This window comes from Oculina patagonica, chromosome 13, assembly GCF_052425735.1.
Source record: "Oculina patagonica isolate OP01 chromosome 13, crgOcupat, whole genome shotgun sequence".
Lineage (NCBI taxonomy): Eukaryota > Metazoa > Cnidaria > Anthozoa > Scleractinia > Oculinidae > Oculina > Oculina patagonica.
The window spans coordinates 626,963-646,293 of NC_135770.1; the positions used below are offsets into that span (position 1 = coordinate 626,963).

A 19,331-nucleotide genomic window follows, 5' to 3' on the forward strand; every position below is an offset into this window, starting at 1 on the left:
ACAATTCAGTGAACCAATCAAAGCTTGAAGCAAATACATGTAGCCGGCACAAAGCGCGAGAAAACGTGCACAAGCGAGTCATGATTGGCTTTTGGTTTTACATCTGATTGGCTGAGAAAGTGGCGCAAGGGTTTAAAACCAATTACAAACCATAGTAATGCAAAACCAATGCAAACGCGAATTACTTTTGACACTCAAGTGAAAACCGCTCTATTATTAAAAATTAAAATCTACATTGTAAAGATCACAAATAACAGGAAGTAATGTTTTACCAATGTTGATAATGAATTTCCAGGCTCTAGTATCAAATTGTCAATTTGGTTAGCGGCATCAACTAGGTGAACTTCTGGTACTGCAGGTGCCAAGACCTGGCGGTCCAACAATGCGGCTAAACCTGAAAAGTAATTAAAATTATTAACATACAGCTAGCTCAAATGTCATGTCGTTCCAAGAGTCATTCTAACTCCCAAGAGTGATGCATAAATCACGAAACTGCTCTAATCATCTTGCATTTTTGTAAGAACCCGACAACCAGAGATGCTTTGTTGAAGCGGGATAGATCTTTCTCATAATTGTGAACTGTCTTTGTATGAGCAAGCGATGTTGAGGACAGTTCACGATTTTGAGAAAGATCTATCCTGCTCATATCATCCAGTGAGACCCAAACTGCGGAGGAGTGATTAAAACTGATTGTCATTTTTTTTAAATTATTTCACATCACATGGCTAATTTATTATAGACTTCATAATCTGAAATATAGATCTTAGTTCCCCTGCTTGCATTTAACTGAAAAGTTTAATTTGAAAGTCGGTTGGTTGGTAAGAAGAGGCATCTACTATAAACGAACTATTTATTGCAAATTTCTTGACATTTGTCTTTTATTACCTTCAGTCTTTGGTCGGAGTATCTGTTTTAAGCAGACCAGGAGTCCATCCTAAGAATAAATGTAACATATACCGGTAAATTTTATATCAATTCCAACTTTGGGTTGACCATATGTCTATAGCCAACAGACAAGCAAAAATCAGTCAACCAATTGTGGATATACAAGTAGCCAAAATAAGCCATTAAAGGGACAGTTTCACCGTGATTTAGTGCTACTTGAAATCCAGTGAAGGTGTTGGTATTAATAGGAAATCCACTAATTGTGGCTTGGCCTTATTCAAACGTACTGTACTAGTCATGAAAATTGTAAAAAGGTGGTGTGGCTATGGGTGGGTAGGAAAAAGGAAGCCTAAAACTTGAAAAAGATGGGTCGACGTTTTCAAGTTTGACAGAGTTTCTTGGAAGAAAAACACATAAAAACCACTGATTACGGTTTATGCACATCTTGGAGAATGAATTTATGCCTTTCTTATTTTTATTTTTTAAAGGTTATTTTGTTGTTCAGTGAGTGTACCCTCACAGTTCTAGCATAGTTCACACAAAAAAACTTAGAAGACTTCTGTGACACTGTCCCTTTAAATGCTACCAGACCTAAATCTGGTGGTCTTAAAGTCCTTTTATTATTTTTTTATTATTATTTATTATTACATGAAAATGGTGCAAAATGAGGGCTCTTAAACTTGTGTAGGACACAAAAACATGCAGGTGGTCTGAGAACCTAATACCTAATGCTAACACTGCACCTTTAATTGCACTGCCTCGTATTTGTTCACTCTTCTCTTGAGTTTGGATAATTATAAGTGAGATGCACAAAAGTAATATTTACTATCAATAAACATAGTATGTCAAGGGCCGACTGATCTCCGATAGCACGAGAATTATTGATGACATCATGTCTTATACCAAAGTTAATGACTTAAGTGGACTGCTTGTCGCGATCGATTTCGAGAAGGCGTTTGACTCTCTTGACTGGGCTTTTTTAAATAAGGCCCTACTGGCTTTCAATTTCGGTGAATCTTTTATCAAGTGGGTAAGCACATTTTATTGTAACATTAAAAGCTGTGTTACAAACAACGGCTTCTCCTCCGTTCATTTTGACGTCAAGCGAGGAGTTAGGCAAGGTGACCCTTTGTCTCCGTACCTCTTCATTATTGCTCTCGAGATACTTGCTATAAATATTAGAAGCAGTAAAAATATTAAAGGCTTTAAACTTTCAGATAACGAAGAAATTAAGTTAACCATTTTCGCTGATGATCTGACGACTTTCTTGAAAGATAAACAATCTTTCGAAAATCTTTTAATAATGTTGCGAGATTTTGGATGCTGCTCGGGCCTTAAAGTAAATAACGGTAAATTAGAGGCTCTCCATCTTGGCGACTCGTCCATAAAGCTTGATATCGGTATTAAAAATATGGATAAACCTTTAAAGATACTTGGCATCTTTTTCTCATATGATAAGAAGCAAGCCGTTAAATTAAATTTTGATTCAATCCTGGATTCGCTGAAAAAGACTCTTAATCTGTGGAAGTGGAGACATTTAACCATTCTTGGAAGAATTCAAATTATAAAATCGTTTGCTATCCCTAAATTCCTGTATAGAGCGTCGCAGTTACCTTTTCCAGATGACGTTATCAAGAGAGCGAATACGATCATCTACGAATTTATTTGGAAAGGTAAAGACAAAGTGAAAAGACGTGCTTTGATTAATAATATTGAGAACGGTGGATTAAGAATGATACATTTAGAATCCCTTATTCAAGCACAGAAGATATCCTTTTTGAAACGGTACTCTGATCCGGAAGATGGTGCCGAATGGAAACATGTTCTCAACTTTTTTCTACAGCCTGTGGGAGGCCCATACCTCTTAACATGCAATTTTGATTCAAGTTCTTTGAAAATTGCTATCCCCCCATTTTATAACGAATGTTTGACCTTATGGTCAAAATTAAATGGTTCAATGCCTGAAACAAGTGATGAAATTTTAAACGAAATAATTTGGAATAATAAACACATCTGTATAAATAATAAATCATGTTTTATTAGCGAACTGATGGATATAGGTATAAACAAAATTGGTGACATTATTAAACTGGATGGGACATGTAAATTTTTGACATGGAATGATTTGCATAACAAAGGTCTTAAAATGAAAAACTTTCTTTTGTGGCAAGGTCTAATCGATGCAATACCAGTTAAATGGAAACAAGCTATTAAGTCCACGACAGGTCCTTATATCTTGAACTCGGATTCAAATGAATCCACTTTAACTATTAATTCAGTTAAAGTACCCACATCAAAAGTAAATTCCAAAAAACTGTATGCGAGTCTGGTCTCAAGGGTTTGTGAAAAACCAACAGCACAAAGGAAATTCGATGAAATGTTCCCTGACCCTAAGCGTGATTGGAGTAAAATATACAGCTTGCCTTTCCAGGTTGCGTTAGATGCGCACACAAGAGAATTTCAATACAAAGTGGTTAATAGAATCTTATTTACAAATTCTAAATTGTGTAAGTTTGGCTTGGTGGAGTCGCCTTTGTGCACCTTTTGTGGAGAGGAGGAAGAAACCCCTGAACATTTGTTTGCATTATGTTCTTATTCTAGTGCCTTTTGGAATGAAATTTCCAACTGGCTGCAACAGTGTGTCACTGGAATTAGTGTTGATTTGTCAGAAGTAGTCAATGTTATACTTGGTTTGCCTGATCTCGAGGAACATTTTATGGCTGTAAACCACATAGTTCTTGTGGCAAAACAAACAATTGTACTTTGTAGGAAGAGATCTACTAATCCCAGTTTGAATGTCTTCCATGCTCTACTAAGGAAAACTATTAAAATAGAAGAATTTATTGCTAAGCAGAAAAATAAATTGCACCTCCATTTAGTTAAATGGGAAAATTTTTTAGATAAACTTATTTAAAGTAAATGTATGCAACGTCTGCCATTTTTCGTTCTTTTTTTGAATTTATTTTTTTTGTTTTTTTTTTGTTTGTTTTGTTTTTGTTATTTTTGTTATTTTTTTTGTTATTTATTTATTTATTTATTTTTTTTTTTAGTATAACTGTTCCCAGAGTAATTGTAGTAGTATTTCAAAATTAAAAATTGTAACTGTAGTGCACCCGTAACTATGTATTTTTTCAAAGTGTAATTGTACTTCAAACTTCTGTATCTGTATCTATATCTGTGCTTGTAACTGTATATTTAATTTAATAAAGTATTAAATTATAAAAAAAAAAATCAATAAACATAGTGGCTTTACCGCTGCCAGCTTGTGATGTTCGACAAGTCCCAACAAGTCTGAAAATCCTTTCTTTGATCCCTTGAGGTGATAAAATCCAGGTTCAGTGGAGGTATCCCACACAATATCATAGTTCATTACTTTTTCTCCCACGTACACTGACAGAACAAGGTTAAAGTGTTCACTTCGTTTCTTTCGTAGCAAAAAGGAACCATCTTCTTTGCATCGTTTCAGTAACAGATATTCCCCCAGCTTACGCCTGGAGAAACAAAATTATACGTCAATAATTAATTTGCAGTTAGCTAATTACAAGTCTTCTCTACTGACCTGTTTCTAAAGTCACTGACCTGATGTCGCTTGATTTTTTGCCAAATTTGAATACAGTAAATACCAAATTGCATCTTTTTGGTATGCTTCAGGGACATCAGGTCTGATTCAGGTCTCACCGTTGGAGTTTTGGCTGAACTATGTTAGGCTAAAATACCAACTGTGGCTTGACCAAACTCGTCTGATATTTCACCAAAGCACAACAAATAGGTATGATTAGATATATGAAGGAAGATTGAATCCTGTTGGTACCCATCTGTGGTAGCATTGAACTCCTGATCCAGTGGTGGAGGTTCAATCCCATGTTGGGGTCACTGTGTTGTGTCCTTGGACAAGACAGGAGTACAAAAGGGTACTATAGCTGCAAAAATGTTTGGGGTTACAACCCCCAGGGGGGTACTTGCAGTATACATGACAGAGGGGGGGGGGGTCCGACGGAGCTTCATATTGCAAACCCAAAAAAATACATGAGCCTGATATTTTACACCCAAAAAAATACCTGGCATCAAAATTTTCTAGCCCAAAAGGTACAAGACCTAGAACCTCGATACTGATTTATTCAATCAAACAGACTTTAAGACCTATAAAAAAATACATGACAGATCTCTTGACCCAAAAAAATACAGAGGGTGTAAATTTTCAACCCAAAAAAATATGTCAGACCTCCCCGTCATGTATACTGCAAGTACCCCCCCCCCCCTGGGTTACAACCTTTGGTGGATATATTGCCAGGGTAATATTGCATCCAGGGAGAGTAGAAAATACTGCTGCCATTTTGATGAAATGAAAACCGAAGTGAAGGGCAAGCCTGTTGAGCCACTAGGCTAACAAATCTCCATTAGGTTAAAAAATCTTAAAACAGTTGAACCACCACTAACGCTGACTTTCTATAACAGCACGTCCTTACTGCAACAGCCCAGATTTTTCATCCTGATTGCGGGCCAATCCACACACTTTACTCTCATTGAAACCTCCCCGCAATGGCCACCTTTCTCTAATGGCCAGTTAATTCTGCCCCAGGGTTAACCCCAGTTAACTCTGCCACAGCAGAGAGGTTCAACTGTAAATTGTCTGTTTTAAGAGGCATCCGAATGCACTTACGAGATAGGTCCATGACAAAGAATGGAACCTGTGCTCTTTGAACCTGAAAGGTAAGAACATGACAAATTACCATGGACAATACAATGCAATTATTAATTCCAAAACTAATATTTTGTAATTATTTTATATTATAAAGAATAATTCTTTATTATAACAATAAAGTTAACGTTTTGGGAAAGGGGAGAAAGGAAGGGGGACTGGAAAACATTATATTATGATTCACAACAGAAATCAGATTGCTTGCATGTTTTGTCAAAATCATGCCTACAATAAACATTAATCCTTTTCCCAATTAATGCTTATGAATCTATTCAGAATGCAATTGTTGTCTGAAAAAGTTGATGGCTACAATAACCTAATATAAGCATCCAGCCCATTATCTAGTCTCCTTTACAGCCTGTTCATTGGTTCATCACCCAACACTTCCCCCTACTAATAGCTGCTTCAACCAGAACTGCAGTCTTTTCCGGATCCTCTTGACGAGGTCAATGATTTGTTGGCGCGATTTCCAGTTCTAATAAATGACATTGGAGTCCTGATTGGCTATACGCTTCCAGGAAGGCATGTTGTTCAGGTTGAAGCAGAGAATAGTTACAGTAGGTGGCATTGTGTGATAACTAAACACAAATAATGTCTTTGAAGGAGAAAAGCTACATATTGCCCAGAAAAAGCTAAATAACATACCTCTTAGAAGCTGCTTGTACTGGTTAACCATCAGTCTGTAATATCCCTCAATCAGCGTGATTAGGGAATCAGCCTCTTGTGTAGAACTGGCTGTCAGTGTCTGCAAACCACAAATATACATGTAAATTCTCAAGGTGAATCGCGTGGATAGAGTATTAAGACCTTTGGCAGTTAAGGGTACACAGAGAATAGCCCACTAAAATAATAGCAGAGAAATTAACTAATGTAAGTTGCTGCATATGATTGCAAAGCTATAGCTTGCCTCCACTGGCTTCAATCAATCAATCCATCAATTAAATATCAATCAATCAATCAATCAATCAGTCAATCAATCAATCAGTCAAAACTTTATTTTTCTAGGGTGACACGTAATAGGTTTTCAACAAATATAAAACACTGTCTTCTTCATTTTACTCTTCAAATGAACACAAGATACTACAAAATGCTAAATACAAGTTGAGTGATAAAAACAGGATTATAACCATGACGTTTTGTACCTCTGGCTTAAACTCTTTTCGGAAGATTGTGACAATGTTTCTCATGCGGTCAAATTCCAATGCTTCAACATCTGAGAACTTTTCCACTATAATCTCAGGAAGCTACAGTAAAAGTAAAAGATAAACCAAAATTAAAACCGAATATTAATCACTATGCCATCACAATCTTTCTGCTACTAATTAACCATCGAAAGAGTTGGGGGTAGGCTTTTGTACATTATGCTTTTCTTTCCCCACTAAAATGCTCCACCTTAATGCTCCATTTTTCCCACTAAAATGCTCGGTCTCCCCCAAAAAAGTCACTAAAATGTTCGGATAATGCTCATTATACAAACAGTTTTTAACATGGCGTTAACTGTTTACACTTACAAAAACGTACAAGTGTTGCTGTGCAAGTAACAACAACAACGTATACAAGTTTAGAAATAGAGCCAAAAAAATCATAATCCTCAAAATCATCTTCGAGGCTAAGTACAGAAAGTAGTTGACTATCTCTAGAAAGCTATTTGTAGTTGAATTTTAAGTTTTAGTCTTCATTTTCTCTAAAAAAAATAATTTCTTTTTTATTTTCTCGGGAAAAAAATCAATTTTCCGGGAAAATGCCACTAAAATGCTCGAATAATGCTCAATGCTTTTGCCTTACTAAAATGCTCGAAAAATGCTAGCATAATGTACAAAAGCCTAGTTGGGGGTGTCCAGTGGCCCAGCTTCAAGCCCTGGCTAGGGACATTGAGTTGTGTTCTTGCAATTGGGTAAGACACTTAGCTTATAGTGCCACTCATAGTGCCTGTCTCCAGCCAGGTGTATAAATGGTTACTGGTGAACTAATACTGGGGGTTAACCCTGCGATGGACTAGCATCACATCCAGTGGGGAGTAGAAATACTCCTAGTTGCTTATGCTACAGAAACCAGGATAAGCTCTGGCTTGTATTGGCCACTAGGCTCATTGCAGACTTGACCTTACCTATAGCAATAGGGTGTTAATATTGGATAACAGCACCCGTTGTGGAGGGGAGCAGGTAGATGGGAGCCTGGGAGAATAGGCGGAGGGGTCGGGAAGTGGGAGAAGAGAGTGTGGCAAGTGGCATTCCCAAGGTGGCGGCAATCAGGAGAAATTGAAAAAAACTTTGCAGCATTTTGTAATATTTTGCAATGGAAATAGCACATTCAAATGTGTAACCACTAAGGTACATTACATCTCCGCGCCGGTTTAAATGTGTCTTTCTGAAATGGGCAATACCGCTGGAAATTGTAGCCTGAAGGCTCCATTTATTCCTTTGGGTATAAGTTTCGGCAGCCACCGAAAACGTGTCGCACAACTTCGGTTTTATTCGTTTCTAAAAAGGTGAGATATTTTGGAAGAAGCCGCCCAAGTGACTTCAAAAGACGGAACAATAGCGCAATTAACCTACCTTGAGCGAACGGAGTTGTGAACGTATCCTTTTGTTCTTGAAGTGTGATTGAACGTCTGATAACCACTGCAGACATTTTGTAGATTTAAGTTTTTCGCACTGTATGTTTAGCTTTTATCTTTATATATTAGTAAAGAGCGTGTTGAGAGCTTTAAAAAGAGATCTTGAACGAGTTGTTTTGATCGTTGGAGGCGAAATTAGTTTTGTTTCCTCCGAGCGCGGAGCGGCGGTCTCAGTTTACAGAGTTAATTATGCGTAACCCTGCAGGTAGCCACATTCCGACGCGTGTTTTATGCCCAGTAAATCTCTTCGTTTTGTTGCTGAAATTTTATTCCAGCTTTCTAAGTGCACATAAAGCGATATATTAATCGAGGATTCACTTTAGTTTAGTTTAACAAAGCAATAAGCTACCGTAAGTGAGTGCTTTGTTTTTGTAACCTGCCATGTTTTATTTGTCAAAGAGATTTGATATTTTGATTTTTCCGCACAACAAAGCGAATGAAACCTTGATTTATAATATTGTGAACACGGGGAACTCTATTTAAGCTTTATTTACCTAGCCTTCGGTGACGATTTAAGAAATGTTGAATGTGAAACCGTGCTACGGGCGAAGTCGAAGTCGCGTTTCAACACTTTCCTGGCTTTGTTTATTAGCTTACACGTGGCAAACCCGGCCGGCACAATAACATCGCTTTTCAATTATTTCCTTGAAAAAAAATATCTCAGAAACCAAGGCAAGTTTATAATGATTAAAGAGTTCTGTTTTATTTCTAAGTGGTATTTCTTTTTAAACGATATTTCACTTTGGTTGCATCGAAGATATTTACATGCGGTTAACAGAAAGTCAGAAATTATACCGGAGCTTGCTTTACGCTCGTACGTCCACTCCCGGCACTGGCTTTAAAAAAGTTTGCGGTTTTTAAGTTAATCAATCATTTCACGCATTAAACGACGCATAGAAAATAAAATCAGTGAAGCAGATTCCCAGGAGATTTTATTCAGTCTGTTAACAAAAGAAATACATCTCACCTACATCAAAGACGTTGCGCTTTTCACGATCTTCGGAGGCATGCCGGCTTGTCGGCAAATAGATCGGAATGAATAAGCAATGAGTTAAAACAATAGCTTGAATATATGAATGCTTAATAACCTCAAAATTTGAGGTACACATTTAAACCGGCGCGGAGATGTAATGAGGAGCAGGAACCTAGAGTAAAAGGTACCAGAAGCAAATGCAGAGCACCCAGTTGGGCCATTGGTAGAAATGGGGTGGAGCCCTGGGTGGGGCATAGACTGTTGGTCTGTTTCTGACTGACTGACTACATGTCTCAATGCCCTCCACAAGCTTTCATAACTACGACTGAAAACACTGGGCAATCAGTGCTCAAGCTTGTTGTTTCAGTCATTTTATACAAAGAGTGGTTCTCTGCAGGACACTTTATTCTTCTGGTTTGTAGGCATGACATTCATACGTACTACATGTACATGTGTTTTGGATCAGAAATTATATGCAGGGCCCTGGAATTTGTTTTGGTTTGTTGATGTGTTTGCGTAGGCTCAATTACCAGTTGCTGTTAGTGAGCCTACAAAGAGTGGACTCAAAAGAGTGGTGCAAATTGACCATTATGATAGTGTAGCAAAAAGTTCAAATAAATGCAGTCTCTCATGACACATTCATGATATCCTATTGAGAATTGTTTCCCCAAAATGTACTTCCAGGTTCCTGCCACCTGCCTTCTTCATGCCACTCAATTGTGAGTGTGACTAACATGTATCAGTGAGTGTCAGGGTAATTAAACCCAATGCATTGATGCCAATTAGCAAGTAAATGGGAAAATATTTATTATAACTTTTAATTAACTTAATAATTTATCTTAAACTTACACTGTTCTCCACGTCTGTTCTTTTCTTCTTGATTCCAAATTCTGCACTGATAAGAACCTGAAACTTTCTGCTCACTTGGCCATAAACCTAGTTAAAAAACAGCAAGCTGTAATACAAATAAAGGAACCCAACCCGTCTTTGACTAATATTTTTCCGATATTGACTTCATGTTAGTTCAATAACATCCACTTATTCCACAACTTACATCAGCTAAGATGACAAATAAAAAAACAAAAACAATCACTCAGGATGCCTTATGTCCAGCCTAATATTTTCTAGGTATAAAATGGCTAATTTAAGTTTCTACTGAGGTTTTTTTTCCAATCATAAAATAGTGTCGTGGAGAATGTAATTTATCCCTCAGCCTTTTCTGTATACTTGTACAAGTCATGCACCATGTTATACTTGATCTGTAGAACTTAAAGACCAATATTCTCCCCGTACAGTCCTTAAGCTTGGTTAATAAGACGGGGAGCAGGGATGGCGCAGTGGTGAGAGCACTCGCTTCCCACCAATGTGGCCCCGGTTTGATTCTGGCCCAGAACCATATGTGGGTTGAGTTTGTTGTTGGTTCTCATTCTTGCTCCGAGGGTTTTTCTCCGGGTTATCCGGTTTTCCTCCCTCCACAAAAACCAATACTTCCAAATTCCAACTCAATCTGGAATCAGCGGGATCAAGAAGAGCCACTTAGTGGAAGATCCCACTGGAAATTCCCATTATTATTATTATTATTATTATTATTATTTTTATTATTATTATTATTATTATTATTAAAATAAAATTATTTATTTAAATATAATTTGCATACAAACCTTTTCAAAAGAAAACTTGTGCACAAAGAAATCTTCAGCTCTTTCCAAGGAACTGATATACTGTGATTTAATCTGATCATCTTTTATATTCTCATGCTTTTCAAGATTTTCGTTAAGAAATGACTTTGTTTCATCAAGAGAATATTCTGCAAATATTCCTCTTTGAAATAGCTTTCTGATGCCATGACGTCCCCTGCAAAATAAAAATTTGAGAATAGCTAATTAATGATCTAAACCCTGACTATTAATCAGTTGTGGTCCTCTCAATTTCAAAGTACAGTTACTCTCGCATAGCGGACACGCCGGGGTCATTGGGTGTCCGTAAGCAGTCCCAAGCGGAGCATTCAAGTCAAACCCTTTGTCGGGGATCTGGATTTTGTCCGTAATAGCAAGTGTTCGCAATAGCAGGGTGTCCGCAAGGCGAGGGTTGACTGTAATAAATTCATTAAATAGAAATTTCATTTTAATTTATTTACATTTGAAGGGCTCGGTGACAAAAGAACTCCAAATTTTGCGTGCCAGTTTGTTGACATTGTGTTCAACATATTGTACTATATTTATTTTCTCTGGCTTCTGTTTCTTTTCCCAGAGAAAATGTATGAAAATAACTTGGTTTTTCCAGCCAGAGTCTTTAGGAATTTCTTTGTTTGAGCGCAACAAAGGAACTCCAAAAGACTGGCATGGACAAACCGGGTGTTTTGCATTCATTTACTTCTCGAAAATGAAGCAAAACCCAGCGGAAATAAAAGCAGGACAATATTTTGCTGACATAAACAAACCTACATGTGAAATTAGGAGTTGTTTCTGTGATGTTCAAATCACAGCCGCCCTTTTTGCACTGATCTCTTCAATTTATTATTTAAACAATATTACATTTTTAAAACATTACCAGTCACCATTTAAACAAATCTAATTAAAATAAAACTTACTGAATCTTTAAAGCTATCCAAGTTATTTATTTATAGTACTTACGGGTTATTAATAACATCTTTGGGGGGTACATTCCTTTTTCTTGCCAGATAGATGGTTTCAAAAAGGACCAGTTGTGCCAGATGGTTTTGGTTGTTCTCGCTAAATTCACCAATTTTTCCAGACAAGAAGTCTTGACGACACTGGAAAGTTAATTAAACAACAACTTACAGTAATATTCTTGCTTAATCCAGCTACTATAAGGCAAGGTCTGTGTTTGAGCCTAGTGGTCCCTAGAGTGAGTACTGGGGGTGCTTAACTCTGGTTTGTCTAGCATGGAGTGACAAAGGCATATTTTCCCCCACCCATGATGGGATTCTTGTTGATCGCAGGGTTACCCCCCGAACTGTTAATTTTGTGGTAAACATTTTTAAAAATGCTTTGGTGGAGAGTGAGGCACTATGAACAAGTGTCTTGTTCAAGATTACAACGTGATGACCCCACCAAGACACAATCCTTAAAACTGCTCAATAGCTGTTATTGCAGTGGAGCCTGCGATAATTCTTTTGTTAAGTACTGTAGGTATGCAAACAAGGCGAGAGGGTCAACACATGGGTCAACACAACGCAGAATGGCCCTTTGGCCTTGTTTGTATGTCAAACCGCTGAGAACTGCAAAAATGTATTGATAACAGCACTGACTATAGGAGTCCATTGCCTCTCTTAACATTACATGAAAGCCCCTTAAAAGAGCCATGATAATGAATAAGACACAAACCTGATGGAAGTAATAGGCAAATGCTATTTTATCAAAATCTCTGAGCTCCAAGCCATGACAAGCTTTAATGCAGAGTTTGAATGCGTACACTTGACTGCAATCCACCTCACTGAGAACCTTGTTTGGGTTCAGAATACAACTGCCATCTTCAGACACCAAGGTGAAAAAATCCAAGCCAACTGGAGAAATGTTGACTTTTAAAGCTGCTTCAGTGCAGACATCCTGTAAGGATGGATAGTACAACACATTCAGATTGAGGTAATAAAATAAATATAACAGGACCCAAATTTTTAATCTGTCTGGATGAAAAATGGAAAATTAAGTTTAACTTTCAGTTTTGAACTAGGTAATGAACGTTTATTCGTTTGTCTCACAATAGAGTCGCTTTGAGATGTTGATCGCGACGTTTCGACTGCAATACTGCTAGTCCTCATCAGGCGATGAGGTCGATTGTTTACGCGTCGCTATTTATGCACGTTGGTTTGCTGTGATTGGTGCATTTTGATCCTCATTATTATTCCGACTAACAGATGGTGTTCCCTCATAGGTCCGCTTTGTAGTGGAACGGCTGTTATGCTTTCTGATCGTAGGTATCCATGCTTCAGGAATTTCAATTCCGCTATCTATATTGATGTTATTAGAATGAAGTCTTTTTTGGATAGCCTCTTTGACCCTGCGTGTGTATCGGTGAGGGTCACGATCGATAAACTTGACTTCATTCCATAAAGGAATATGCCCCGTTTCGTTTGCGTGCTCCGAAACTGCGGAGTTTTGTGTATGAGCAAGCCTTATGCCTCTGTCTCTGTTATGTCTCTAGTGGGCCTTCTGACCCTGGCCTTGTTGTTCAACTTAGGATAGACAAAAATGGAATATACACCAGACAAATCACTATCCAGTGAACAGCACATTCTTTGTTGACAACACTTATCTGCTGGATAGCAATTTATCCAATGGATAGCATTATCCAGAGGGTTTATTATACTCTGACTGTTTGGCGGTTTAATTAAGCCAATTTTGAGTGTCATATTTATCTGGCGGTTTACGGTCAAGAAATTATGGTGGTTTCGCTCTTAAGGAGAAAACAAAATTGAACCTTTTTGTGGTCTAGAAAGAAGAAAATATAGCGGTTTGCAGAATGCATGACCCCCTAGATTATAGACCCTCTATCCAATCTTTGAAGAACCAGGTCCAGCAGTACTTATATCCCTGGAGGTATTGCTAACAGTCTATTGCAAGATGTTCCTACACCCCACTCCACCATAATATATATGAATACAAGTAACCCAAAATAAGAATAACATTGTAAATTTGAAGCCTTGTTTACTTTGCTAGGTAATATAATAGTTTTCTTGACTAGCTTTTCACATGCACAAATTGAAAGCATGTTTAAATAACTTCCAATAATATTGTGAATGCATGGTATGCATTCTACAATGTAGCACATACCCAACTGAAAGTTTACATTTAAGAATTACCCTAAGAGCCAATGAGCCATAATATAGTCTGAACCTTAACGTTTGGCAAGTTTTAATTTTTTTCTCATTTCTAAGAATTTCTTTTGATTGACACATGTAAGTCACGTGATATCACTTATTAATAAGAGCTTTTCTAGGAAAAGACAGGTGACACCTGAGATTTTTTTGGCAAACATTTACTCAATACCCCCTCTAAGCTCTGTCTATGTAGATGCTACCTATTGCCTGTATGCAGGGATGGTCATTCATCATCGGTTCTATTAGCATTTCTAGGAACCCGAATAAAGCCACTATGATTATTAATTCGTTTTTCCGGGAATTAATTAATGATGCAAATCTATTGTTAAGGCCATCATAACATGACCTCTTATTCACTTAAGTCATTGACTGCCAAGTCATCTTGACTAGCCTGATGAGAAAAATGCTAGACAGTTTCTATTAGAGTTACAGTTCATGAAAACTTACTAGATTTACACTTTATAGTTTCTTAAGTTTGTTACTGGTAAAACTAAATTTATAAAAAGAACACATTAGAGACTTAGATAATGAGCAGCTCTTACATAGATGGGAGCTCACTATTTATTTTCAACAAACGATCACTTTCGAAGCATTTGCTAAGGTTTTTGGTCTCAAGCATACCCTTCATTATTATATACACAAAGAGGTTTCCTAGAATTGCACTCTCATGTTGTTCCAAGAAGTAACTTTATCACTCATCTTTCAAGCAAAGTTTCAAGTTATGAAACTAAATAACATACCCTGGGGATTGAAAAAATATATCTTAACAACACTAAAACACGAAAATATAATGACTGATCCATATGACATTATTGTATAGTGCTTTGGTATTCATGTTTTGATACATACTTTGTTCAAGCTATATATGTTGCTTTACTGTTAAAAACCCCACAAGAAAAAGATCAGTAAATAAGATAAGAATTGCAGAGAACACAACTCCAATGCGAACTAACTAAAGATAAACAATAACTAGCTTTACCGCTTGTCAAAATCTTTCATATGAAAAAGTTAGTCCATGCGAACTGTGCCCCTACCGCTGTCTTTGATTGATTAATAACACACAAACGTAAATTAAAGCTAACAATTGCAAATAAAACACTAAAAATACCTAAAACGTCACAAACTCAAACACAAACTTTTTCTTTACTAGCTAGCTGGTACAAGAAACTTCCATCACACAGAAGACAGCATGTTGTTTAGCGCTAGAAATGCGGGGTTTCGAAGGCAATATATCTTTCAATTCTCAGGCAATATATCTTTCAATTCTCAGAAATTTATAACGTGAACATGAATTATAGACACGTACACTTAGTAAGTTGACGAATTTATGTGTTATATAAAGACGTAAACTCTTACTACTCATGAAATAGATTCGGGCGAAACAGCGACTGATTGTGAACTAAAACGAAACCTAAAAAGCGCCATTTCTATTTTGTAGAAAGCAAAAATGCAACTCACCCTAACGCTCAAGTTAGGACGGTAGACGAATTTCAAGACTTCGTCGGTTGATGCAAAAACAACTGTACCACTTCCGTCTTTTGAGAAAGACGATCGAGTCCAAGGCCATTTTCTGTTCGTACACGCTTCTCTTACACGTCTCCAAACTCCGGGACCGCCATTAACACCCATTCTTAGAGCATCTCAGCATTTCACGGCTGAACGTTTTACGAAGACTCGCGTTAATCGCCGTTTTAAAGCAGAATTTCATTCCGAGAATCGCCTCTTTCCAAGAAACCATTCGTAATCGATAATCAAAAGAGCTAAAATCTGTCAGGCGTCACTGGGGCACTTCCTCTTGGCCGAGTAACGAAACGAAAGCAACTGGATCGAAATTGCTACCAACCAATCAAATTTCAGCGCATAAATTTGTAAGGGACGGGGAGGGTAGGGATTTGTTTTGGAGAAAACTGGGTTGAAAATAACGAATTTTTTCCTTCGGACAACGAAACCAACAGGTTTTGGATCATTTGTAGTAAAAGCAGTCTCCCTTTTCGAGTAACAGACGAAATTACCGGGTTTACTCGCGAAAGAGGTTTTTGCAAAGCATAAATTTTTGACCTGATGAGGATTAGGCCATAGAGGACCACGGAGGGGGAGGGAAAAATTTGGTGCGAAAGCAATGTAAATAATTTCTAAACTCAACGAGCGTGATTACTGAGAAATAAACGTGATCAATACACACAATAGAGCTAGTTTCCGAGAAATATTACTGCTAATAAACTGTCCACCTCTCTGTTGCATTTATGGATAAGGTACACGTTTGCATTCTGTTAGCCTAGAGGGGGTACTGAAGCAATACTTGTCAAGAATCCTAAGCCAATTAATTTGCACCTGTTATTTTCTTAGAAAAACCATTACCTGGAAGCTCAGGGTCACGTGACCGAATGCCAATTGGTTCTCGCCAATTCCTAGAAAAGACAAAAATATCATTGCATATTTCATGACAATAAAAAGACTTGACTGACATTTGAAGTTCAAAACAATTCAATCGATGTCAAGAAGACATCAAACCGTTTATCAACACTCTACTGAATGATTAATCTTGGCTTTCGAGCCCAAAGATGCGAGTTACAAATTGAAAAATTCAAATTTAGTTTGCATTACGTTTCTATTTCGACGAAGTCCCGAAAGAACGTCAGATTACGAGCTTTGCAAACCAGTTAATACAGAGGCGACCCTCCCGTAGAGACAGCTGGGGTATACTTTATGTCCCACCCAATTTTGCAGGTTTAAAGAAACGACGACGGAAAGACTCTTTCCGCAAGAGAAGGATTGTGTCGCGACAATTTTTGATGGTGGAGCGAATTCCTTCAGGATTAATTAATAAAAAAGGCCTACGTTACTTCATCGAGCAGATTTGAAGATATTTTGTAGATAACTAGTGTCAGGAGACTGGATTTGCCGTTTTTCAGCCATTTCGTTGTTTAACCGAATAATGTTAGGGAAACTTAACCTGTTCTGAATTGTTAACTAAAACAAACTGCTAAAACTGCTTTAGCTCGTGGTTATAGTATGACTGAATGATGCAACCATCCAGTAAAAGTACTAGCCGTATTCGTATGATCTCGCAATTTTCCTAGTACCGAGAAAATCGTGACGAGATTCCGTCCCTGCAGCAAGCGAGTAGCTCAAGAGTAAACTTCCTCAAGTCCCACCTTCACGAGGTGGGGCATACCGTAGAATTCCGGTTTTAAGCCCCCCCCCTTATAACCCCCCCCGTTAGCCCCCTCTTCCTGAAAAAAAAAAAAACACTTTACCCCCCCTATCCCCCCCCCCAAAATATTTTTTTTTTTTTTTTAATAAAAAATTTTTTCCCCCCCCCTCTTTTTTTTTTTTTTTTCCCCCCCCCCCCCCATAAACCCCCCCACCCCCCCAAAACCCCCCAATTATACCGGCCAATATGTCCTACCCACTTTTGCAGGTTTTAAAAAATGGCGACGGCAAGAGATGGATTGTGTCGCGACAACCTTTGATGGTGAAATGAATTCCTTCCCGGGATTCCTTCTGATCAATGAATAAAAAAAGGCCTACGTTTCTTCATAGATCAGATCTGGCAATATTGTGTAGATAACTACTAGGGAAAATCACCCTGTTTTGAATTGTCTAAAACTCAGTAAAACTACTGTAGCTCGTGATCAGTATACTACGAATGATGCAGTCATCCAGTAGAAGTACTAGCTGTACTCGCATGATCTCGCAGATTCCCTTTTACAGGAAATCGTGACGAGTTTCCTTTCCTGCAGAAAGAGAGTTGCTCAAGAGTTAACTTCCTCAAGTTGTGTGATGGTTCCCAGTAAAAGTCCAGTTTCCATCTCTGTCCCGACAGCGAAAAACCTATCATCACACAGGCTCGTCAAAAAGGCTCTGAAAAACTCGAAGGCTTTAAATTTAATTCGGGAGAACGGGCCCGGTTATCTACCTTTTCAAGGGCAAGAATATTTTCACTCAGGTGCTTTTCTCAGGCGCACTACTGGCATACGATTCTGAATGAGTTATCGGTAAATGTTATGGAGATGACGTGGAACGCAGTTTCTTACAGACACAGAAATGAAACTTATTGTTGTTTAAAACAAAGTTTGAATTATGCGCAAGCTCCCATAGGCTAAAAGCCCCGTTTTATCAGTACAGCGTTTTCTCAATACGCACCTGGCACCTACCATGGCGAACTGTCAGTATTTTGTTCAATAAAACATAAAAAATCGCCGTGTTTTACTGATTGTTTCGCCAAAGCCGTGTATTGTACTGTCAAACCACTTCGGGTTTCAAAACAGTAAATATACTTGCTTATGTGGCTTGGCCTCGGGGACAGTTATAAGTTACTATTTCTTGATACCAGGTGATCTACTTGTACTCGACCTTCTTAATACGGTTAAATCCAATAGCAGCTGAGTTTATCCAGAACATAGATGTAAAAAGCCTTAAAAGTTTGCTTACTTACAGTAAAAGTCTTTTTTCTAGAAGTCTCTTTTGTTTGAGTTTTAAGCTCTAGGAGAACTATTACCGGTTATTAAAAATGATAAACTCGCGGAACAACTTCTAGGAAACTGATACAATTTTCTGAATCCATCGAAAACTACTTCCTTGTGCAAGATAAACCACCATTTGTAAAACGATATTTAATTCATCATTGGAGAGGAAAACTTCCGCAAAACGAATAACAACAAAAAAATTGCGCACAAATTGGCCGGTAAAAAAAAAAAACTTCAATATTTATAACACTAGAACAATGTGTTTTTTAACTAACTGTTGGCTTTTAAAAAGAAAGGGTTGTAAACAGGAGAGTCCTGTCGTAAAATAAGGAAGATAAAAAGCTTACGGTTTAAAGTGCACCTAACCCCCGAAACAATACATTCAAAATTGATTGTACATGAGTTAGAGAGTTGAATGGTTAAATATTTCTTCATCTCAATGTTGCGTTTTTAAGTTATGAAGGTTTATTTTTCCAATATGTTAATGAGTATGACGTCTACCCAGTCTTCATTCAATATACAGATTTTGACTGGTTCACACAAACAGTATCTAAAAAGCATTATCATAATACTCGCAATTTCCACAATTTTTATTGTAAATTTGGTGTCTGGTTATGGCGAGTAAATAATGATATAAGCAAAACAAGTATGCTTTAAAAGCCTGGGTAGACGTCATACTGATTAACATATTGGAAAAATAAACCTTTTATAGCTTAAAAACGCAACATTGAATTGAGATGAAAAAATATTTAACCATTCAACTCTCTAACTCATGTACAATCAATTTTGAAAGTATTGTTTCGGGGGTTAGGTGCACTTTAAAAACTTGCATTTTGATGATAGACCAG

At 37.5% G+C, this 19,331-nt stretch overlaps 2 protein-coding genes across 3 annotated transcripts in view; both read right to left on the reverse strand.

Annotated features, from left to right (window-relative positions):
- Window positions 1-15,757, reverse strand: part of LOC144636662 (uncharacterized) — a 33,753-nt gene extending 17,996 nt beyond the window's left edge. For both annotated transcript variants that reach the window (XM_078495851.1, XM_078495850.1), the window contains exons 1-11: window positions 15,473-15,757; window positions 12,522-12,743; window positions 11,808-11,947; window positions 10,836-11,028; window positions 10,024-10,110; window positions 6,727-6,828; window positions 6,230-6,329; window positions 5,546-5,588; window positions 4,139-4,376; window positions 886-934; window positions 273-394 (exon numbers count right to left, since the gene is read on the reverse strand). In XM_078495851.1, the coding sequence (XP_078351977.1) occupies window positions 273-394; window positions 886-934; window positions 4,139-4,376; window positions 5,546-5,588; window positions 6,230-6,329; window positions 6,727-6,828; window positions 10,024-10,110; window positions 10,836-11,028; window positions 11,808-11,947; window positions 12,522-12,743; window positions 15,473-15,643 (1,467 nt within the window). In that variant the 5' untranslated portion in view covers window positions 15,644-15,757. The remainder of the gene's footprint in view (window positions 1-272; window positions 395-885; window positions 935-4,138; window positions 4,377-5,545; window positions 5,589-6,229; window positions 6,330-6,726; window positions 6,829-10,023; window positions 10,111-10,835; window positions 11,029-11,807; window positions 11,948-12,521; window positions 12,744-15,472) is intronic.
- The window catches only part of LOC144634485 (radial spoke head protein 6 homolog A-like), a 99,930-nt gene that overhangs the window by 41,888 nt on the left and 38,711 nt on the right, over window positions 1-19,331 (reverse strand). The gene's annotated exons all lie outside the window — the stretch shown is intronic.